Source organism: Panthera onca, chromosome D2 (genome assembly GCF_046562875.1).
Source record: "Panthera onca isolate mPanOnc1 chromosome D2, mPanOnc1 haplotype 2, whole genome shotgun sequence".
Lineage (NCBI taxonomy): Eukaryota > Metazoa > Chordata > Mammalia > Carnivora > Felidae > Panthera > Panthera onca.
Genome location: NC_138349.1, coordinates 40,114,768 through 40,140,515, shown reverse-complemented (window position 1 = coordinate 40,140,515; position 25,748 = coordinate 40,114,768). Strand labels below are relative to the sequence as shown.

The following is a 25,748-nucleotide window of genomic DNA, read 5'->3' as shown; positions in this document are numbered from 1 at the left end:
AAGGCTCATGCAAGTCTGACAGGCCAACCACAGGGTGATCTCTCATGTGTATCATCCATGACAATTATGGCTTCAATAAAAATGTTCTCCAAATTTTAATAAAGCCCAATTGGTTTTCAGGAAATAGCTAGCCTAATCTCTTCATATTTAAGAAAGCGTATTTCAGAAATTAGTGAACTAATTTGTGCACCTAATTAAGGCTGTCTAAAAATTTTATCTTAAAGCATGAAAACAGGTATGAAATGAATGCAGTGGAGGAGGACACGGTGATATGAAAGGCTGAGCGCTAACAGGGGTCAGTGTTGGTGGCACAGGGTAAAGAGCTATGCTGAGAGGCCATCCTGCCTCTGTATCACCTTTGCTGGTTTTCCTCTTCAAACAGCAATTAAGAGTTTCCCTGTGAATTTTCAAAGTGCTGTGACTAAATGTGGGAAGCACATTTAAAAAAATCACAGCTCATTATAAGCATTTGAAATGATTTAAGGTCTTAGAGTATTTACCTTGCAACATACACTGGAAATAATCTGTACCTGTCATTATATTAATTTGACAGTTGTTTAATATGGGGAAAATCAGGCTGCTATAGACACTTCCTATTCTTCCCCATCATTGGTTATCGGGAGCAGAAGGGGAAAAAAAAAAAAAAAAAAAAAAAAAGGGAAAAAGATTGCTAAGCAGCGGAATCTCATCTTATTCTGAATCTCCAAGCCCAAAGCGGAGCTCTAATTAGCCAGTACAGGGAAGAGGAAGGAGGAATGAAGTGAGAAAGAGCTTTCCTGGGGATCCTCACAACTCCATTTCCAGTCTCTCCCAATCACTGTTCTATTGCTCAGGACAGAACTCTGCACTGGTTTCTTACACCATTCAGAAAACAAGCCACCAATGTCTTAAAATTCATGCATTTTTGTAGATGGGTGTGGAAATTTCACCATTATATACTCCTAAATCGAAATAATTAACAACTAGTCTGGGAACACAACCAATTTGGGAGGAATATCTTCATCTAATTCTTAAAACAAAATATGCCTCTAATCAAAAACAGCCACATCATTTCCTACACAAATCTCATTAGATTATACATGAATAGGATTGTGTAGGTTTATGAAACATAAAGGAAGCTCTTCTCTAAACAGTATTTACTGACAATGACAATCTTTTTTCGTGCTAATAATAAAATGCACAGAGTATTCTTACCTTAGAAAGGACAAAATATAATAACACAACCTCATTATCCTCTGTCTCCAAAGAAGAATTTACTTCTCAGTACTGTTATGGTAAATGATTACTCTTTAGGGAACAATCCCACACTAGCACAAGATACTCTGATAGGTCTTTCTCATCTCTCACTCCTATTACCGTATGACTACATGGCCATATCCATCAATCATGTTAGCAAACACAACCAAACCACAATGCTATTACAGAGAAGCTAACACATATTTTCAATACCATATAGTCACACTATTATCCATCTTTCATAGCCAGGCAATCAAACTGAACATGACAAGATTTCAGACAAATAGCTAATGGTAATATAAGTTTTCTTCCAGTCCTGGAAGCAACATGAACTTAATTTGTTCAACAAATATAAGTTCAATCTTTTACTATGGTTTATATTTTTAAATTTAACAAGAATATTTTTGAACTATAAGAAATACTTTAAAATTACTTATTTTTATTTAAAAAATTTTTTTAATGTTTTTATTTATTTTTGAGGGAAAGAGCGCAAGTGAGCAAGCACAAGTAGGAGAGGGGCAGAGAGACGTGGACAGAGGATCTGAAGCAGGCTCTGCGCTGACAGCACAGAGCCCTACACAGGGCTCGAATTCACAAACCATGAGATCATGACCTGAGCCGAAGTTACACACTTAACTGACTGAGCCGCCCAGGTGCCCCTTACTTATTTTTACTTTTAAGTAACTTTTAAGGTAGTTCAATGATAGCTTCTCACACATGACTGGAAAAATAATTTGCCACATAAACCAAGTAATGTGCATACATAAAGTGCATACATATATATTACAGTGTTTAATTCTTAATTTAATTCTTAAATTATACCGTATGAGTCAACAATCAATATTATAGTACAAACTTCACTCTTACTAACAAAAGGCTGAAACGCATGACTTTCCCACAAGGTGTGAGGGTGCCCCCTGGTGGCAGATGCCTTGCAGAAAACAAAGAAATGTATTAACAGAAAATAAACACTATTGCAATGAAAATATCCTTTAAAAAATTTGACCAAGTTCTACTCAACAACTCAGTTATTTCAGGCAATACCCAATGTAGAAAAAATTCAAAATGTGATCAAAGAATGTTGAGAAATCTCTGAAGTTCACTGTGAAAAGATCTGACCAGCAGCGATTTCCAAGTAGCAAGACCAACAAGATATCTAACACAGAGGAATCTGAGAGATGACTTCAGCCAGCACAGAACAAAACTTTCTAAGCTGTTCAGGATGGTAGCCACCAGCCACATGAAATGACTTAGCATTTGAAATGTGGCCAAGTGTGACTGAGCAACTGAATTTCATATTTTATTTCACTTTAAATTTTTTAAAAATGTTTATTTATTGAGAGAGAGAGAGGAGGAAGGGGCCGAGAGAGAGAGAGAGAGAGAGAGAGAGAATCCCAAGCAGGCTCTGCACCTGTGCTTGGGCACAGAGCCCAATGCAGGGCTCAATCTCACAAACCATGAGATCATGGCCTGAGCCAAAGTCAAGAGTTGGATGCTTAACCAACTGATCCATCCAGGCACTCCTATTTCACTTTAAATAGCCATCTAAGGCTTTGGCTACTGTTTGGACAACACAGATCTAGTCCTACTTGCTACTGCTACTCCATTGCAGAGAAAGTCACCAGAGCAATCCAAGGAAGAGTCAAAGTTTCTAGACATATGTAGAAAAGGATGGTACAAACACATATGACTAAACCTTTACCTTTTGTTTGGGGATATTTATTTATTTATTTATTTATTTGAGAGAGAGAGAGAGAGCGAGCGAGCGAGCACAAGCAGGGGAGGGGCAGAGAGAGAGAGGGAGACACAGAACCCAAAGCAGGCTCCAGGCTCTGAGCTGTCAGCGCAGAGCCTGACATGGGGCTCAAACCCAGGAACCGCAAGATCATGACCTGAGCCAAAGTCGGTTGCTTAATCAACTAAGCCACCCAGGCACCCTTGTTTGGGCATTTTTAAGTACAACTAATTTAACTCAATTGCACTGAGCTACCTTTGGTAACTGCAATTCCTCTTAGAATACAGAGGAGTCTAAAAATGGCCCAGTATTCCTTTTGAAATAATTCTGGCTTTATAGCCTATACAAAACTGAAGATATGTGATGACTTGTATAGCATTTAGCTACAAGAGTTTAAGCTCAATTATCACCTGGAGTATCCATTCTTTTCTTACATGTAGAGAATAAAAAGGCAAATGGGTCCCTGAACTGTGGATTAGCTGAGTTCAGGAATCCAAAAAGAGAACAGCCCAGGTGGCCCCACATCTACTTAAGTACTCTAGTAGTATGTTGCTATTTAGTTCAAGCACCTATTGAGTATTCACTTTGTCTGGGACATCACATTGAGCACTGTGAGGGATAAACACAAAGGCAGACAACGCAAGGTGTCTGCCCTCCAGAAATTAACTACTTTTTAGGGTAAAAATGGCACACAAACAACCATAAGGGTTTTATGTGTGCTGGCCTTACCTTTTCTTGATACCAACTGCCAATCCCAAGTGATCAGCTATCACTTTATATAAATAATTCCTAAATCTTCCATTAACAAGCTGTCACTTAAGACCCATATCCCACATTTTTAAAAAGTTTATTTATTTATTTTTGAGAGACAGCACGCGAGTATGCATGCGAGTGGAGGAGGGGCAGAGAGAGGACAGACAGAAAGCCAGGCAGGTTCCATACTACCAGTGCAGAGCCCATCCTGGGGCTCAAACCCACGAACCGTGAGATCATGACCTAAGCCGAAATCAAGAGTCAGATACTTAACTGACTGAACTACCCAGATGCTCTGACCCACATTTCTGTGTGATCTACTCTCCTTGACTATCTTGAAATTAGTTTAAGAAACATTTACCAAGCACCAGCCATAAGCTAGAAAACACTAAGATGCCCTGGAGAAGTTCAGCCTCAGGAAGGACGCAGACATTTAATAGATCATGTGTTATGCGGCAAACGCATGGAGGTGCATGCAGGACTACTGAAAGCACAGAGAGAAGTTTTTAGTAGATACTAGCAAGAGAGGAAAAGAGTTCTTGGAGGAGATAAAGACTGCTGGGTCTGAATAGGTGGATTAAGAGCAAGCAAACGGCATGCCAGGGAATCACAAACAACAGTCATTAGAATATCAGGTTTGGAGCAGGAAAGTGGCAAGAAATGATGCTGGAGTAGTGGCAGAGGCAAGGCCATGGAATACCATAAATATAAGAGTTGAAAATAGATGAGGTGCCACATAAGGTTTGAAGATATATGCCTCAGATAGTTCACTGTGTGTGAGCAGCATGAAGGATGGATTTGAAGGGAGCAACACTGAGCATGGGGCTCAGCTGGATGACTGTTGCAATATACCATCTGAGTCATGACAATGGCATGGATTAGACAAGTATGGTAGAAATAGAGGTGAGGCTCAAGAAGTGTTCAGGAAGTAAAATTATGGTGTCTTAATATAAGAAGATGACAGAGAAAAAGAGCTAAAGATTTGAGTGTACCCAGCATTAAGTGGTATTTAAAGCTCTTGACACTAGGTTAAGAGATAGGGACTTAACAAGGAACAAATCAAATCACAGGAAGGTAAAGGGACATGAACAAGGACAAAGCCCATGACAGAAGTGACAGCTACACTAGCACTAAAGGATAAGCAAGGTTAATCAGGCCTTTGGGAGAACGGTGATGCCAGAAAAGATATAGTGACATAAGTACCCTAAGGTATAATTCCATTTTGGACTTGCTGAATTTAAGGAATGGAATAAAACTAGTGTTTCCTTTGAGATAACAAGAAAGAGACGAATAAGGAATATCCTGTTCATTGGAGGATGCTGAGTGGTATCCACAGCCTCTATCCATCAGAGGCCTGTGGCACCTTCCTTTCTGTTGTGAGAACCGAAAATGTCTCCAGGTGCTGCCAAATGTCCCCTGGGAAGCAGAATCACTCCTGAATGAGAACTACCACAACCAACTATAGCAGTTAAGAGCTAAAACTGGAGTGAGAAGCACCTGGGTTGAAATCCTAGCTTTATCACTTGAGCAAGTTACTTAATCCTCTAAGCCTTGATTTTCAGTTATTTGTAAAATGGAAATGTTAGTGTTTACCTAATGGGGTAGTTGTGATAACTAAATGAGATAAAACATACCACTCACACTGTACTTAGTACATAGTAAAGCTCCCAGTTATAAGGACCTCCACTGTCTCCACCACATAATCAAACAGGATGTTGTGGCAAACATCAAGGAGATCGTCTACAGGAGGAGAGGAGGGGCGGAGGAGAAGGGGTTAAAAGTTTGGGAGGAAATAGGGCTAACCCTGAATGAGTAGGAGTTTGCAAGTGAATTGAAGCTCAAATGGTCTCCAATTTAGGATGTCCAGGCTCAAAGAAGGAAAGGATTATAAAGGAAGATGGAAGTCAACTACAGGGAGAGAGGTTGAGTATTTGGCTGCTCAACCAGTGAGCTGTGATAGTAATTAACTTTCCACTCCCAATGGAAGATGCCTTTGTGCTACAGATTGAATGCTTTTGTCCTCTCAAAATTCATATGTTGAAACCTATTCCTCCAATGCAATGGTATTTGAATGTGGGAACTTAGGGAGGTTAATTAAGTCATGAAGGTGAAGATGTCATGAATGGGATTAGTGCCTTTATAAAATATTAAAGAGACCTTAGAGAGCTCCCTTGCTCCTGCCTTGTAAGACAGCCATCTATGAAACAGCAAGCATGGTCTCACCAAACACCAAATCTGCCAACACCTTCGTCTTAGCCTTGACATCCTCCAGAACTGTAAGAAATAAATTTCTGTTGCTTATACACCACCCAGTTTATTGTATTCTGATATTAGCAGCCTGAATGAACTAAAACACCTTTTTCATATCTGAGCTGGGCTTCCCAGGGTGGAAGTGGATCAGACCAATAGCATTACTTGGGCCTTCATTTGAAAATATTCCATATTTCACTATGCTGGAAATGGTTCTTGTTGCAGAAAATGTCTTTTCATAGTGCTTTTCAAGTAATCAAAGAGCATCTGAGGCAACAAGGTACTATGCCACTAAGCTTACTAAAAACTTCTTTAACACTATAAAGAATTATTGCTCAGACAGCTTAGACCCTAACTGCCTTGTGCCGTTAATCTTTACCTATCATTTACCATAGTAATAAGTCACAGGTACATACTTTTTACGACTAGTACCAACAGTAAAATATGGAGAAGATTATTAGCTCAGTCCTCATTAGATGCAGCTACAATACTCTGCTGCTACTAAAGAAGTATTCCCTGAATCAAGAGGACAATGGACCTATTTAGCCCTTACTACCTAGTTTACCACACTGTGTATATAGATTACACATTGAAACAGTATATAAATTTGAAAAGCAGGTTGACATTCTGTTTTTATTTCCTTTTATTTTTATCTTCAGATATTGCATACCACAAAAATCCTTCCAGTTGTTAAATATGACCTTACATGTAAATAAAAGTGTTAGCAGCTTACTTAAAAGAAATACAGGGGCGCCTGGGTGGCTCAGTCGGTTGTGCATCTGACTTCGGCTCAGGTCATGATCTCGCGGTTTGTGAGGTTGAGCCCCGTGTTGGGCTCTGTGCCGACAGCTCAGAGCCTGGAGCCTGCTTCAGATTCTGTGTCTCCCTCTCTCTCTGCCCCTCCCCTGCTTGTGCTCTGTCTCTCTCTCTCAAAAATGAATTAAATGTAAAAAAAAAAAAAAAAAAAAAAAAAAAAAATTTTTAAAAAGAAATAAAGAATTTATTTTTATTGAGTAGGAGAATAAGAAGAGTAAATGTAAATTAATTTAGTAGGAATTATAAATCAAGGCATTACGGCCAACTGAATAAAAACAAAACAAAACACACTTCAAGCTAGTTGAGAGAAATATAAATCATGAAACAGATTAAAACACGGAATTATTATCACCCCTCTACCAGGTAATAAAATCAATGCCACAGCAACATTGAAAAGCAATGGTTTCCATAGTTATTTGAACCAAATGATTAAGGCTGGAGTTACAGGACATTAATGTACTAGCTTTATTTCATTATTAGAATACAGGAGAAATTCTACTGAATAGATTTTTACTTTTAGGTATCTATAATTTTCATCTTCCTTGTCCTCTACACACACAAATACAATACAGTGTTTCACAAACACAAAATAACAACACTAATTTCATCAATGACCCATTGTATGGAAGGTTCAACTAAGACTGATTATTCGTAATAACTCAAAAAGTTTATAAAGCAAGGTGCCTCATTCCAACTGGAACAATTAGTCCTATGGAATATGCACTATTTAAAATAAATCATGAATTTTATACCCTCAATGTATGCTCCAATCCAAAAGCATACCTTAACCACACCAGGGGGGAAGTCCACATTATTTCACATGAGTCTAAAATTTAATATTTCAGTGACTACGATTAGCTCTCTTTTGGCTCTTCCAGTTCTCATGAATTAAATTAAGTCAAGCTGTAAAGCAATGCAGACCGTATTGATTCTAGAGACTGTGAGTCACCAGGGGAAGAAGCCCAAAAAGGCTAAATTTCCACTGAACTCCAAATCAGAGGTTTGAAAGTTAGAGAGATAAAGACATTAGCTGTAGTCTTATGAAACATTCAAGGCTGCTTTCATTTGATTAGGAATTTGCTACAGGCTCTTTATGACAAATATAACAAGGACACTTTAAATCTTTTAAGCTTTGAAGAAAGATCCAGAAAACAGATTAGCTATGAAGAACTGCATTTAATTGGAAACCAATGAGTAATGTGTTTATATACATTCATGAATTACTTCTGCATTACCAAAAAAAAAAAAAAAAAAAAGGCTATCGTTGCCACAATCTTTATTGGTTATGGGTTAAAGAAATTTGCTCTGGGGGCGCCTGAGTGGCTCAGTCGGTTGAGCAGCCGACTTCGGCTCAGGTCACAATCTCACAGTCTGTGAGTTCGAGCCCCGCATCGGGCTCTGTGCTGACAGCTCGGAGCCTGGAGCCTGTTTTGGATTCTGTGTCTCCCTCTCTCTGACCCTCCCCCATTCATGCTCTGTCTCTCTCTGTCTCAAAAATAAATAAACGTTAATAAAAAAAATTAAAAAAAAAAAAAAAGAAATTTGTTCTGATCTGAAATGGTGATTACGACAACCTGTTGTCTTACGTCACTATTTCCCAAACTATTCTAGAAAACACTAACATTCCATGAAATGTTTATAGAGCTGGGCGGGGGGGGGGGGGGGGGGGGGGTGGGGGTAGGGAGCACTGTCAAGAGAGAAAAAAGAAAAAAATCCTCTAATATTTTTGTTCTAAAATTTTTAACAGAGAAAAAATACTAAGCATATCCAACATAATTATTAAATAAGCTGTCCTTAACAGTAAGTATGTCATGCCCCAGAAAGCCAGGAAGCCCACAAGATATCATTTATATACAAATGTACTGATGCTCAAGTGATACATAAACATGCTACTATTGTGTTTTATGCTATGCAATGACAAGTGACTTATGCTATGATTTTTGCCTAATAACTTCAACATATCTTAACTTTCTATCACATAAAAAAATCTATGAATCAAAACTTAACAATTTCTTCCAGTCATGACATCATATATGTAAGATAAACTTTTTCTGTAATCCTATTTTTTTTAATGTTTATTTATTTATATTTTTGAGACAGAAAGGAGAACACGAGCAGGGGAGGGGCAGAAAAAGAGGGAGACAGAGAATCCCAAGCAGGCTTGCACTCTCAGTGCAGATGCCAATGCAAGGCTTGAACCCACAAACCATGAGATCATGACCTGAGTCAAAATCAAGAGTCAGACATTCAACCAACTGAGCCAGCCAGGCGCCCCTAATATTTTTTTTTTTTTTTTAATTTGAGAGAGAGAGAGAGCACGCACATGAGTGCAACCCAGGGAGAGGGGCAGAGAGAGAGAGAGAGACAGAGAGACAGGGAGAGAAAGAGAGAGGGAGAGAAGAGAGAGAATCCCATGCAGGCTCCATGCTTAGCACAGAGCCCGACATAGGGCTTGATCCCACCACCCTGGGATCATGACCAGAGTGGAAATCAAGAGTCAATGTTCAACTGACTGAGCCACCCAGATGCTCCTATAATCTAGTTTAATACAAGCTCATCTTTGTTTTTTGAGTTTCTATAATTTTTTAAACTATCAGTAATTATAATTTTTAACGTATTGTTCACACACGTTCAAAATATTTTAAACGCAGATATAACAGTATATCCCTCAATCTTGGAAATAATGAATTCTAATGTACTTGTCTTTAAAATTTTAAATTACAGGGCACCTGGATGGCTCAGTTGGTTAAGTGTCTGATTCTTGATTGTGGCTCAGGTCATGATCTCATGGTTTGTGAGTTCAAGCCCCACACTGGGCTCCATGTTGTCAGTGTGGAGACTGCTTGGGATTCTCTCTCTCCTTCTTTCTCTGCTCCTCCCCACCCCTCATGTGTGTGTACACCCTCTCTAAATAAATAAGTTAAGGGGCGCCTGGGTGGCTCAGTTGGTTAAGTGTCTGACTTTGGCTCAGGTCATGATCTCACAGTTCATGAGTTTGAGCCCCGCGTCGAGCTCTGTGCTGACAGCTCAGAGCCTGGAACCTGCTTCAGATTCTGTGTCTCCCTCTCTCTCTGCCCCTCCCCAGCTTGCACTTTGTCTCTCTCTTTCAAAAATAAATAAACGTTAAAAATTTTTTTTAAATAAATAAATAAGTTTTAAAAAACTTTAAAACAAAACAAAACAAAACTGGTTTCCAAAGAGGAATATATTACTAGCCTAATCACGGCAACAAAACCTTTCTACTTTAAAGTGTAAGTTTTTCCATCTTTTATTTGTAAATGTCTACTCATTCCTGTATTTCATTCCTAAATATTCATTCCTATATTTTCTATCCAGACATAAAATGGAACATGGATATGAAAATAAAATAATCACTAAAAACTTTATGTTTCCTTTCAACAACTAATCCATTTGCTGAAAAAGTCTGCTGCTTAAGTCAGTTTTAGAATTTAAAGTTCTTTATATTGAATAAATTAACATTTACATTTATTGTGAAGTGTATTTTCAAGAAATACATAGAATGAATATATATATATATATATATATATATATATATATATATATATATGGTCTAATGAATATTCATAAAGAAAACATCCATTTTTTAACTACCACCCAAGTCCAAACACAGAAGCCAGGATCACAGAAACAGAAGTAGTCTCTCTTAAACATACCCCCTCACACATAACCCTCTGGAATTACTGGAGCTTTAATGTGTCATGTAAATTACACAAGTTAACTCACTGAGAATGAAAAGAAATAGTGTCACAGATGTTCTAATATGGAACTATTTAAGACATCTCTAAAATGCATTAATGGAGAACCTTTTCTAATATATAGGACTTTTTGTTAAATTTTCCTGTGAAAAAAATGCTAGTAATGACAATTTATTTAGAATATAAATTATAGAAATGCTTGGATTTAATTTCGTGGAACACCACACAGGAGGACCATAAAACACAGATTATTTGTTCCTGGCACTTTCAACAGCTGGCAATGAGGAAGACCAATATTAGCACTCAAGATGCAAAAAAAACACTAACTAATGGCCATTTCAACTCACTAGCATCTAAATATCTAACTGTAAATTACAAAATAACACATAGATCTCTGTGATCTTTGCTAGATTCTGACAGAAGTAAAAACTCACTCTCATCCCAAATAAGGATGCTCACATAGAAGGATTAGCAGGATTCTAGGTCTTTTACTTCTTGCACTAAATACTAGTGTAAATATTAGGTAAAACTGTACCATGGAATGACACTAAATGACTGTGGATATTAACACCTCCTTTTATAAAGGTTTGGTTGCAAAATCAAACATGCACAGAATTAGCCAAAGCAAGGTTTTATTAACAGCTCCAAAATAAACTTAACTTTTGCAGTTAAAATATTAAAATTAATATGATGTTAATTTCAACTTTATTTTTTTCCTTACAAAGCAAGGCACTCAGAGTTCAATGTGACATTTAAGTAAACAATTTCCAAAAAACTGTTAATAAACAACATTTAAGAAGCCCTCCTACTCTAAAATGTGGACACAGATAATACCAAGCAAATATAATTCATTTATAATTTAAAACCTAGCCAACAATTGTTTCCCTTGCATTGAAGACCTCATTTTCCTCCTCCAATCCCATTAGCACACATGTCTAACATTTCTTCTCACTAACCACTGCGGGCCTGGGCAATGTTATCTCTGTGGGCTGTGACATGGGAAAGATCTAGGTTATTAATATCTTTGGAGATTTGATGGACAGAAAAACACACAACTGTATTAAACATCCAAGGTCTTCCATTAAGTACACTGATGACAAGAGAATAATAGTCACAACAAGGAAGAACACCCTTGAATCTTGAGATAAGCTTTACACAAACAGATGTCCTTAAATCCCTAACACTGGAATGGCTGAGCAAATGATCTATCAATTTAATGGAGTATTATACAACAATTAAGACTAAAGATGAGGAGGAGCACCTGGGTGGCTCAGTCAGTTAAGCATCCGACTCTTGGTTTCAGCTCAGGTCACGATCTCACGGTTCATGAACTCAAGACCCACATTGGGCTCTGTGCTGACAGTGCAGAGCCTGCTTGGGATTCTGTGTCTCCTTCTCTCCCTTTACCCCTCCCCCACTCACACTGCCTCTCTTCTCAAAAATAAACTTAAAAAAAAAAAAAAAGACGAAAGATGACGGGCACCTGGGTGGCTCAATCAATGGAATGTCTGATTCTTGGTTTTGGCTCAGGTGATGAGTTTGAGGTTCATGGGATGAGCCCCACATCAGGCTCTGCACCAAAAGTGTGGAGCCTGCTTGGGATTCTCTCTCTCCTCTCTTTCTGCCCCCCCCCCCCCAAAGTAAATAAATAAACATTAAAAAAAAAAAAGACTAAAGATCAGTTGAGCGTCTTTCTTTCGCTCAGGTCACGATCTCATGGTTTGTGGGTTCGAGCCCCGCGTTGGGCTCTGTGCTGACAGCTCAGAACTTGAAGCCTGGTTCGGATTCTGTGTCTCCCTCTCTCTCTGCCCCTTCCCTGTTCACACTCTGTGTCTCCCTCTCCCTCTCTCTCAAAAATAAAAATTAAAAAAAGTTTTTTAAAGACTAAAGATGATAAAAAACTATGTAACATAATTTTATAATATATCCTAAAATATCTTAAATATATTCTTATATCTAAATATAACTACAAAATATTAAATATATATACAAAGACTTGAAAAAAATAAATGAATATTTGGTGCAGTTATAGGGACTCCTCCAACCATCTGCACATTTACAAAGTAAAAAAAAAGCAGAAGGTCAAAAATGCAATACCTCCTCTCTCTAAAGAACTGTAAAACTATCATCAGCACCTTGGTAATCACCTCATATTTATGGTCTACACTAAACACACCAAAACTTGCTATATATTACCCTTACAGGAATGCTTCTGGGCAAGGTCACCTGATAAAGGGGAAACAAGGTCCTGTCTGAGTACTTTGATTAAGAAGAGAGATAAAAAAAAAAATGACTACTTTACCTCATAGCAAGGTGACAGGTATTTTAATCAATGGCATGTTTTACTGCCATCATAAAATGTCAGATTTAACATTACTTCTTACCAAAATTAACAACTGTATCCAATTTAAACCCAGAAAATTACAAAATACAAATAAATCATGTATATATGACAATTGAAGTGATAAAGATGATATCAGTTTGGTCAACTTTGCATCAAAAATGAGATCTCTGTAAGAGTAAGAGATACATAGATTCAAGGATATTCTGATAGCAGCATTAAGTCTTCTGTTACTTAATTTATGCCTGCCGCTTAACTGACTGAGCCACCCAGGCGCCCCATATGCCTGCCATTTAGTATCACACAGGTCAAGAACTTGATAAGGTAACCCTCCCTGTATTACTGGTCCTACCTCAAAATGCAAAATTGGTTTGGATCCTATTAATATGATAAAAATTGGCCTTCACAGCTAACTCCTTGCAGAAATTAACAAGCTGACCCTAAAATTCACGTGGAAATGCAAAAGATCCAAAATGGCCAAAACAAACTAGAAAAGGAACAAAGTTGGAAGACTCACACTTCCCAGTTTAAAACTTACTTCAAAGTTTAGTAATCAAAACTGTGTGATAGGGGCATAAAGACAGACATACAGATCAATGGAACAGAACTGAGAGCCCACATAAATGTTTATGGTCAATTGGTTTTTGAAAGAATGCCAAGAAAAATCAATAGGGATAAGAATAGTCTTTTCAACAAATGGTTCTGGGACAACCAGATATCCACATACAAAATAACGAAATTAGATCTCTACAATATATGAAAAATAACACAAAATGGGTACCCATCTGCAAAACAATAAAAGTGGGCCCCTAATTCATACCATATACATATTAACTCAAAATGGGTCTTGGACCTAAGCATAAGAGCTAAAACCATAACATTTGTGGATGTAGGGGCACATGGGTGGCTCACTTGGTGAAGCACCTGAATTTGGCTCAGGTTATGATCTCAGAGTTCATGGGTTCAAGCCCCGTGTCAGGCTCTGTGCTGCTCAGAGCCTGGAGGTTGCTTCAGATTCTGTGTCTCCATCTCTCTCTGCCCTTCTCCCACTCACACTCTGTCTCGCTCTCAAAAATGAATAAACATTTAAAAAAAAATTCATGGAAGAAAACAAAGGAGTAAATCTTTGTGACTTTGGATTAGCTTTTTAGATATGACAACAAAAACAGAAAAAAAAAATCAGACTTTGTCAAATTTTTAAAAAATTTATGCTTCAAAGGATACAAGAAAATGAAAAGACAACCTACAAAATAGAAAATATCTGCAAATCATATTCTGATAAGGAACTTAAAACTTACAGGACACTTATAACTCACTAATAAAAAAACAGGGTGCCTGGGTGGCTCAGTCGGTTGGGCATCCAACTATGGGTTAGGAGCCTGCTTCAGATTCTGTGTCTCCCTCTCTGCCCCTCCCCAGCTCAAACTGTCTCTCTCTCTCAAGAATAAGCATAAATAACATAAAATAAAAAATAAAATAAAATAAAATAAAATAAAATAAAATAAAATAAAATAAAATAAAATAAAATAAAATAAAAAACAAATAATTAGGGCGCCTGGATGGCTCAGTTGGTTAAGCATCCCACTTTCGGCTCAAGTCATGATCTAACTGTTTGTGAGGGTGTGCGTTCGAGCCCCGTAAGGGGCTCTGCATTGGTGATGTGGAGCCTGCTTGGGATTCTTTGTCTCCCTCTCTCTCTGCCCTTCCCCACTTGTGCTCTCTGTCTCTCAAAATAAATAAATAAACTTAAAAACAACAACAAATAACCCAATTTTTTCAAAAGCACAAAAGATGTGAATGGATATTTCTCAAAAGAAGCTATACAAATGGCCAATAAGCACATGAAAAGATGTTTAACATCAGTCATTAGAGAAATGCAAACCAAACCACGCTGAGATACTTCTTCACACCAACCAGAATGGCTAAAATCAAAAGGACACACATTAACACGCAAGAAATCCTTGTGCATTGTTGGCATGATTATGTAACAATGTAGCCACTTTGATCAACAGTCTGACAGCTCTTTAAAATATGAAACAAGTTACCACACAATCCAACAATTTCTAGGTATACGTTCAAGAGAAGTGAAGAAATATGCCCACACAAAAACCTACACATAAATGTTCACAGCAACACTAATGATAATAGCCAAAAAGTCAAAACAACCCAAACATCTATCAACTTATCAATGGATAAACAACATGCGGTATACTCATACAATGGAATATTATTCAGCAATAAAAAGGTATCAAGTATTTGATACATGTTACAACATAGGTAAACCTTGCAAACATCGTGCTAAGTGAAAGAAGTCAAGGGATTTCACAGACTATTTGTGTAATATATTTCCTTTAACTATCTCTCCTCTATACATTTTACACTCTACCACTCAAATACCATGTCCTCTATAATATCTGTCCCGTGACCCAAATAAAACTCTCTTCCCCTTCCATGACCCACTAGACTCTATTATAGTCATCTATGGCCATGCTTTCTGATGATTAAGACTGTCAATCAATTCCCCATCTTTAATAATACAATGCCTTCTATATAAGAGTGTTCAGCGTTCTTTAAGGGACAAACACCATCACAATACAAAAAACACAGGCCTTAAAGTCTAAGAGTCCTTCGTATATTCAATGAATGGTTACTGGTCAGCTATTTTGGCTGGAACTGAACTGAGCTCAAATCTAGATTTCCCAAGGGGCACCTGGGTGGCTCAGTCGGTTAAGCGATCAACTTCAGCTCAGGTCATGATTTCATGGTTTGTGAGTTCGAGCCCCGTGTTGAGCTCTGTGCTGTCAGCTCAGAGCCTAGAACCCTGCTTCAGATTCAGTATCTCCCTCAATCTCTGCCCTTCCCCCACTCAAACCGTCTCTCTGTCTCAATAAGTTTTTAAAAATTAAAAAAAAAATCTAGGGGCACCTGGGTGGCTCGGTTAAGCGTCCGACTTCAGCTCAGGTCACGATCTCACAGTTCGTGAGTTTGAGCCCCGCATCAGGCTCTGTGCTGACAAGCTCAGAGCCTGGAGCCTGCTTTGGATTCTGTGTCTCCCTCTCTCTCTCTACCCCTGCCCCGCTCACACTCTGTCTCTGTCTCTCAAAAAGTGAATAAACGTTAAAAAAAAATTTTTTTTAAATCTAGATTCCTCAATACTTCATTGGTGAATTCATTCAATATTTGTATAATGTTGACCAAATTACTTAAGCTCTCTAAATCTACTTTCCTCTCTAAATTGAATGTACTATCTATATTTTACAAAAATGTTTGAGGATTAAATTCAATAATATATTCCTTTTGGTAATATGTCTTCAATAAATACTGTTTCCTTTTTTCCTCCTTTCCTCAAAAGTAGCTGAACACATTTCTTCCGGTCTATGAAAAAATGTAATATTTAGAGGATATACCCAGGAAAAAATGATCTCAAACTTTAAAAGCAAGTAATTTCAAATTTATAACATGTATTATAAACCTCATGTTTTATTAGTAAAATTACCTGCTTAGAGTCTGAGAAGTAATGTCATTTCAACTACAGAGTTCTCATTCCCATAATACCACTATAGTTGCTAGAAAATTACTTTATCCTAACCAAGAGTTACTCTTCTAAGAGGCTTGAATTATCTTATAGGAACACTTTCCTAGGCAACAAATTTAGCAAACATAGTAAGACTCTGCAGAAGATACTATACAGGGTGCTTTATGTGTTAATCACACTTTGGAAGTCTAAATATACTGAGGGGGGCGCTGCACTACAGGACTCACACATTGAGAGGAGAACTGAAAACCAACACAACCTTCTAGAAAGGTGAATCGTTAGTATGTATTGAAGGCCTAAAAAACCAACATACCTTTTGATCCAATGACTATATTTCTATATCCTGAGGAAATAATCACTCATACAAAAAATTCAGGCACCAGGATGTACACTGTAAAATAATATTTTTAAAAATCCATATTTAGGGGCGCCTGGGTGGCTCAGTTAAGCATCCAACTTCAGCTCAGGTCATGACCTCACAGGTTTGGTTTGTGAGTCTGTGCCCCACATCTACTTGAGATTTTTCTCTCTCTCTCTCCCTCTCTACCCCTTCCCCACTCATGCTTTTTCTCTATTCAAATAAACAAACTTAAAAAAAAATCCACATTTAATATGCACAGGTAGATAAAATTACATTTTTTTTTTTAAATGTTAACAGTGATTATTTCTGGGAAGCAAAATCATGGACAATTTTTATTGTTTTATTGTTTATTTCTACAATTCAGATAGTGTTAATGATAAAAAAAAAAAACAAAACCTTTTTTAAAAGCAGTAAAACAAACTCTTCACAGGTAAGAAAGTAATAACATATTTGATTATTACTCCAGAATTTTAAGTGATTTCAGATACATTAGTCAGCTAGATCCTTAAAACATGACATTAAGGTAGAGTAAGTGGTTATTTTGTTAACAAATAAGGAGACTAAGGCTGAAGTCACGTGGCCTGCCCAAGTTTATACAGAGTTGAGACTAAGAACCCATGATTCTCTCTTTTTTTTTTTAAGAGCCATTTTTTTTAAATATTTATTTTTGAGAAAGCACAAGTGGGGGAGGGACAGAGAGAGAAGGACAGGAGATCTGAAGCAGGCCGAGCAGATGTGCCCAATGTGGGGCTTGAACTCAGGAACTGGGAGATCATGACCCGAGCCAAGCCAAGGTCAGAACCTCAACTGACTGAGCCACCTAGGTGCCCCCCTATGATTCTCATTTCCAATTCTATGATCTTTTCTGCACCAGTGGTTCTCAAAGTAAGGTTCCCAAACCAGCAGCAACAATATCACCTATGAACCTGTTAGAAATGCAAAATGTCTCAGGTCCTACCCCAGACCTAGTTAATCAGATTCTCAGAGAGGATGGTGGGCTACAATCTGTGTTCTAACAAGCCCTCCAGGATTCAGATACATAATAAATCTGAGAGCCACTGTTGTATATCATGCTGTCTCATTCTTTATGAGATAATAAAAATATTTCTGGAAAAAAAAGGATGGTGGTATTATTTATACCACTGTCAATTGCATTATATTTTTAGGCTCTTCCAAATTAACAGGAAGTAGTGACTACACGGATTGACAATAGTCTTAATGTGTCATTACTGACAATGTAATTAACCACTTTCTTTTAAATTACCAGCAATAGGGGCGCCTGGGTGGCGCAGTCGGTTAAGCGTCCGACTTCAGCCAGGTCACGATCTCGCGGTCCGTGAGTTCGAGCCCCGCGTCGGGCTCTGGGCTGATGGCTCGGAGCCTGGAGCCTGTTTCCGATTCTGTGTCTCCCTCTCTCTCTGCCCCTCCCCCGTTCATGCTCTGTCTCTCTCTGTCCCAAAAATAAATTAAAAACGTTGAAAAAAAAAAAAAAATTTAAATTACCAGCAACAGTCCAAAAGGACAGACAGATCTTCCATATAATAACATCACAAGAAATGAACTGATAAGAACACTGGAACATCACTAGCTAAAAATGCTCAGAAAAGAGTCTGTTATATTTAGGTATGTTGTATGCATTATAGGATATAGGAGCAGGAATCAGAAAAACAATTTTTATTAATTTGAACCATTACTTTTTAATAGTCTCCTGACTTTGGTATCCCTGAAAACCAGTATGACTACTTGATCTGTTGAAATCCAGTCTATAATACTTAAGGAGCACTCACTATATGTAAGGCATTGTGTATGTGCTACAGGAAACACAAAACTAAGAAATGACACAGTCTCTGTTCCACAAAACTTTTAATGTCGTAGAGGATGTCAACATCTCATCAAGAATAAAGCAAGGCAAAGAGAGAGTGCCACAAGATAAATTTAAAAATCCACATGGAAATTCAAAGAAAGGTGACACCTCATTTTGGAGGGATCAGAAAGGAAAATGTGAGTCTGGGGAGACAGAATTTCAACAGAGATAAGTGGCATATCAGTCTTTTATTACAGAGAAAATGAGGCAGCAAGTAGGAGGGAAGGATGTGTGCCGAGGGATATCATATTCTGATTGCAGACAATAGTGGAAAGAACACTGCTCTAGTTACAGTATCCTGTCATGAACAAACTATGTCACTTTGGCCAAGAAAGCCCATCTCTAAATCGCAACCACTCATTTATGATAGGAATAACGATAATTATGTTATTTGCCTCAGAGTCATTTATCTGAAAAAAAGGCCAAAGAGGGAAAGGCCTCAATATAAAATACATAGGACAAGTTCAAAGTTCAATATTTATTCTCTATTAGGTAAGAAAGAATTGTGTAAAACTGAAAATATTTCATTCAAAATGTTCCCGCTCCAAAATCAGTACTAATTATTAGTAAATGGAGCATAAGTAATATGGATAACTAAAAATAATGTGAGCAAAAGAATCAAATTGTACAAACATAAGAAAATGGACTCTATATACAAGTTATCTTTCTTTGGGGGGCTTACTTACCTAGCAAAAGTAATTAGCAGTTTCTTCTAAAACTAAAAATACATTTATCAAACAATTCAAAATCACACTCTTGGGCATTTATCCCAGAGAAATGTTCATGCACTATGTTCTTACAAAAACCTGCACATGAGTGTTCTAAGTAGTTTTAGTTGAAACAGCAAAAAACTGGAAACAACCCAAATGTCCTGAAATCATCTATAGTTAAAGTGTGATACATCCATATCATGGAATGTTATTTAGCAATAAAAAGGAACAAACTATTGGTGGATTCAAAGGAATTATATTGAGTGAGAAAAGGCAATTTGAAAAGGTTACACACTGTAACCTTTCTGAAATAACAAAATTATAAAGATGGAGAACAGACAGTGGTTGCTGGAAGTTAGGTGGGAATTTGTGTGGCGATAACAGGCAGCACCAGTGAGCACTGTGGTGACGGAATAGCTCTGTACCTTGACTGTGGTGTGGTTACACAAAGCTACGGTTATATAACTACACTCACAAATGAGTACAGGTATAACTGATAAAATATAAATAATCCTTTATGTCAACTTCCTGGGTTTGGTAATGTATTGTATTTATTTAAGCAATTGACATCAGGGAAGGTGGGATGAAGTGTGCACGGGACCTCCCTGCACATTTCTTTGCAATTTCACATGAACCTATCATTATTTCAAAATAAAATGTTAAAAAAAAAAAAAAGGTATACTCTTATTTTTTCAAATAGCAGTGGATGACACCTATTCTTCTAACACTACTATGAAAGTGGTATTCTTACCCATAGAAGATGGTATACAAAATTACTACAATTTCCTGTGGAAAATAATTTTACAACATAAACCCAGAGCCATAAAAAGTTTTGTGTCCTTTGACCTAGCCATCTACTTACTGGGAATCACCTAAACAAACAATATCAAATCTGGGAAAACATATATATATATATGTATGTGTGTCTGTGTATATGTGTGTGTACACACACACACACACACGTAAAGATGTTACTACACTGTAATTGAGAACAGAGTAAAACTGAATGCAACCTTGATGTTTCTAATTATGACATATCATGTAGCCATTAATAATGATGATTGTACAACAATATAACAGTATTCTCTTCATGAGAGAAAAAAGAAAAATTCAAAATTAGCGGCTAAAATATACATATAACAGGAAATATTTTTCACAAAAATAAAGAATAGTAATTATGTTAGTGCAAAAGATTTATGGGTATTTTTCTCAAAATTTTTACAGACTTACATCATTTTCATAGTTAAAGAAATAAGCACACTTTTACCTTATCCCAGAAATCAACCAAAGCTGTGAAGTCCCATTTCTTAGAATATGCCACATTATATTTCAAAATAGCATCCTATGGAAAAAGCATAAACAAAACCTCATGACACAGTCAAGTAATTTATCTATGAATAACCTTTCTCCTTTATGAACTACTTCCAGTAAATTTCTTAACCAGCATTAACCTTCCTCCTACCATTAGCTACTCCACATCAGTAGCTATGAACAAACAGAATACACACTAATTTGTTATTCACTTAAGAAAAATGAGATTAGAGGGGTGCCTGGGTGGCTCAGTCGGTTGGGCGTCCGACTTCGGCTCAGGTCATGATCTCACGGTTTGTGGGTTCGAGCCCCACATCAGGCTCTGTGCTGACAGCTCAGAGCCTGGAGCCTGCTTCAGATTCTGTGTCTCATTCTCTTTGCCTCTCCACAATTTGTGCTCTGTCTCTGTCTCTCAAAAATAAATAAATGTAAAAAAAAAATTTAAAAGAAATGACAGCAAAGGTTCTTTAAAAAAAAAATGCGATTAGAAACGTCAAGTAATAGGAAAAAAAAAAATCCAAACTCTTAACATTTACATTATAAACAGAAGTGATACACTCTCAGTGGACAAAAATTGGATCTTGGAGATAAAAAAAATTTAAATATTATAATGATTGTTGGCTATCAATAGGGTTACACTATACATGCAAATATATAATGTACTTGTAGTATTAAAATTTCATGGGAAGAGTACTTTCTGGGAGAGATGGCAATAATGAAATAAAGATTGAGAAACACTGCCCTAAGGCATAAAATTGGTTTTTTGCCTTTATTATCAGCTATTTTTTATAAGCTACATATAAATGGTTATCTTCCCCCAGCAGTTCATATAAATTACTTATTTATGTAGTGAAAAGTCAAAATAGCACGCCATCTACTGGTGTAACATTTAACTGAATAGGCAGTACTTTTTTCTTGTTACCAGCAATAAAAACAAAACAGGTCCCAAAAGGAGTCGCTTATGCCACCAACCAGAGACAAAACTTAATTAGTTTCAGCCTCTCCCACAAATGGAATCTTAAACCAGTCAATGAGGAATCAGATGGTCAGAACTAGTTAATCAGCCTGACAGAACTCTGCCATCCCCTACAGGAAGGTGACCACCACAACTACTCTATTTTTTCCTAATATAACTTCCTTGCTCCCACTCACTTCTGCCTATAAAAGTCTTTCATTTCCTACAGCTTCTTAGAGTGTCTTTCCATCTGCTATATAAGATACTGCTTAATTAATAAATCATTGAATAAAAGCCAGTAAGATCTTTAAAATTTACTCCGATGAATTTTATTTAACACCAGAGTGGGGTATGCATAAGACAATCCAGTAGTCATGCAGAAAGAACTATTATAGTGGATGCAGGAACAGCACAAGGATTGAAAATCTGCGTGTAACTTCTGACTCCCTCCAAAATTTACCTACACTAATAGCCTGTTGTTGATCCGAGCCTTAGTGATAACATAGTTAACATGTTTTGCATGTTGTATGTATTATATACTATATTCTGACAATCAAGTAAGCTAGAGAAAAAAACATTATTAAGAAAATTATAAGGAAAAGAAAATACATTTACAGTACTGTATTATCAAAACAATCCACATGGGAGACTGGTACAGTTCAAACCTGTGTTGTTTGAGGGTCAACTGTATTTACAATTATATTTTATCTCATCCTTTTAAATTTCTACTTTGGTTATATTTTATAATGTATATATTATATTAACAAAATAATAAACATGTAGAATTTATAAACAACTATTTGTATTTATAGTACATGCCCCCAATTTTGTTTTACTGAAGGTGTATGTAAGTTTGAAAAATAGTTACATTATTATAAATCTTCCAAATTTCCTCAGAAGTTACTGTTTTTCTTAAAGTTTTTTTTTCTTAACATTTATTTATTATTGAGAGACAGAGAGATAGAGCATGAGCATGGGAAGGGCAGAGAGAGGAGGAGACACAGACTCTCCAGGCTCCAGGCTCTGAGCTGTCAGCACAGAGCCCGACGCGGGGCTCAAACTCACAAACCGCAAGATCATGACCTGAGCCAAAGTTGGACGCTCAACCAGCTGAGCCACCCAGGCGCCCCCATAAGTAACTGTTTTTAAAAATTAATACTCTGCCAAAGAGTTTCCTGAAAAATATTTCATGCCATATAAACAATCACCAAGCATCCAGATTAAAAAGTGAGTCAACAATGCATATTATTACTTGGATTCAGGGGATATCCAAGTTCCTTCAAAAAGGAAAAGCATCAATCATAAAATAGTATGGTAAGAAAAAGCTTTTATTTTTCTCACAGCCACGATATAAAATTTTCCATTAAGAAAGAGAAAATTTTAAGGATTTTTTCTCATCACTGGTATCTGACTTCAGAACCTCATACAAGGTATTAAATAGCAAAGTCTATTATTAATAGAGATTAAAAGGACAAACAACACATGTACTGCAACAAACTGTTGACATACTCAACAACATGGATGAATCTTGAAAGTTTTCATTCTGAGAGAAAGAAGCCAGAAATACTAGCATATGTACTATGTGATTCCATTATGTAAAATATAAACTAATCTCCAGTAAAAAAAGAAAAAAGAAAAAGGCAGATCAATACTGCCTGAGGACAGTTCAGAAAGAGGAATCAACTGTAAAGGGATTAGAGGAATCTTCGGAGGTGACAGAAATGTTCTGTATCTTGATCAGGGTGGGGGCTTGATGAGTATGTGTGGATGTCAAATGTCATCAAATTACATACTTTAAAAGCATGCATTTTCTTTTATGTAAATGATTCCTCAAAGTTAGTAAGAAAAAGCATTTTACACTCTAAAATTCATACTCTAATTCTTTTATGGGATTTATAATTAGCAATAACTCTTGACTAATATTTACTTTTACTTTAGTCTTCAAGTCTCAAAAGTAGTCTACCACAAGGTCTCCTATTAAAAACTGGATGCTATTCTGTATTCTCAGCTATCACCTATTGAGGTTTCTTTTAATTTATAATTCATAATAAGCATAATTAAAGCACGGACAGGTCCATTCTTTGTAAATCATCAGACACATCATTTATAGAAATATTACTGTGTAAACTGATTTTTAAGGAGACAATTCTTTTAAAAATTGTTAACATTTCTAACCTCACTTAACTCAATATCAAATAAAAGTGGCAAAAAGATTATTATACTCAGTAAGAGAGACTTAATGTTCCTCCCTCCATAGTGTTCTTTCAGCAAAGAAAACAATTACCATAAGCAGATAGAAGAAAATCTCAATGGATTACTCTGTTCTGGTGAATCTACCATAAACTAAACAAGAAAAGGAAATTCAGAGTAAAGCAGTTACCCCTTCCTAAAGTTATCATTGGCACACTAAGGAATTGCTAAAGAGGTGAGCAGACAAGGTAATTTAGAATACTATGATTATTCTGCATTCATGCTTAAAAGAAAAAATATGAAATTTTAAATAATGCTGTTTCTAAGGCCGTAAGGACCTAACACAGTGTTTCTCAAATGGAGCATAGATAGTACTCTGGGGTGGTCTGCTTCTGTTTTTGTGAGTTTATAATTGTGGTTTTAGAATACAAAGGACAAAAGAAACGGTAGAAACGATGGCTGGTGCTTTAAACAGATACAAATGGTGAAAATTTTGAGCCATCCTAAGATAAACTGCAGTTCAGGACTGTCAAATTAGAAAGAACCTGGACTACAATGCTCACTATTATATTTATTTGCAAGCTGATGTTCTCCATACAGATCCCATCTTTGTATCTACCAACATCCACCAATTGTTTGTGATTAGTAAGTAGTAAAAACAAAATGAAGAATTTTTTCTTTCACAGTATTTTTAATTTTTTTTTTTACATTTATTTATTTTTGAGAGACAAAGACAGAGCACAAGTTGGGGAGGGGCAGAGAGAGGAGACACAGAATCCAGAGCAGGCTCCAGGCTCCGAGCTGTCAGCACAGAACCCGACGCAGGGTTTGAATTCACAAACTGTGAGATCGTGACCTGAGCCAAAGTCAGACACTTAACTGACTGAGCCACCCAGGCGCCCTTCTTTATATGGTATTTTTAAAAGTCTCTCAGCATACTATTTTGAGGTTCACATCAGCGGTTAAAAACTTTTGTGCAAAAAGGGAATACTGAATACAAACTTTTCATTATGACAACGAACACAACTCAAGTGATGGTTCATGATGCTTAAAATGGAAAAAAATCAACTAATATAGCTCTAACTGTAAGTATAGTTTATATTTAGTTTCATGTTTGTACATATGCAGTTAACATTATTCTAAAAATAAATCAACAGATCCTGGCACTCCCTGATAATTTCTTCCATTTAAAAGAAGTACATTACAAGATTGAGAAACACTATCCGTAACGAATGAAATTTTCAAAATACATTATGGTACAACTTTTTTCAATATAGAGAAAAAATAGGAGCTATAGAGACATATGGAACGTTTAAGAACAACTTGTTAAGTATAAATGGAAAAACAGTATAAAACTTGAAGAAACTTGGGAAGCCTGGGTGGCTCAGTTAAGCATCCGACTTCAGCTCAGGTCATGTTCTCACAGCTCGTGAGTTCGAGCCCCGCATCGGACTCTGTGCTGACAGCTCAGAGCCTGGAGCCTGCTTCAGATTCTGTGTCTCCCTCTCTCTTTGACCCTCCCCTGCTTACACTCTGTCTCTGTCTCTGTCTCAAAAATAAACAGCCATTTAAAAAAAAAAAAAAAACTTGAAAAAAAACACTGAGAAACTGTGCACAGCAAACTAAGTCTCTCAAAGAAAATGAAACCCATTTTCACACAAGTATAGAAAAATCTGTTACGGTTTATAGTTATAAAAAGTTTAAAAGTTTACATGGCTATAGTGCCAAAAAACATATACTCACTCATATTTTAGATATTAGAAAAATAATCTAATAGTTGCCCTTATAGTCTTAAGTGAAATATTGAAAAAAAATAAAAAATGAATGATTGCCAAAATGTAAGATTAATAAATAATCAGACTGCTAGAAGCTATATTAACAGCAATACAAAACAGAATGTTTAATGTATACTTTAATCATTAGGAAACTCAGTTCCCTTTGGGCAAATATAGCTGAAGTCATAATTCTTCCCTGA

The 25,748-nt window shown here is 36.7% G+C and overlaps 1 protein-coding gene across 7 annotated transcripts in view; it reads right to left on the bottom strand.

The window, feature by feature from the left end:
• Window positions 1–25,748, bottom strand: part of PARG (poly(ADP-ribose) glycohydrolase) — a 131,322-nt gene that overhangs the window by 88,442 nt on the left and 17,132 nt on the right. For all 7 annotated transcript variants that reach the window (XM_081790506.1, XM_081790507.1, XM_081790508.1 and 4 more), the window contains one exon: window positions 20,585–20,659. In XM_081790506.1, coding sequence (XP_081646632.1) covers window positions 20,585–20,659 — 75 coding nt within the window. The remainder of the gene's footprint in view (window positions 1–20,584; window positions 20,660–25,748) is intronic.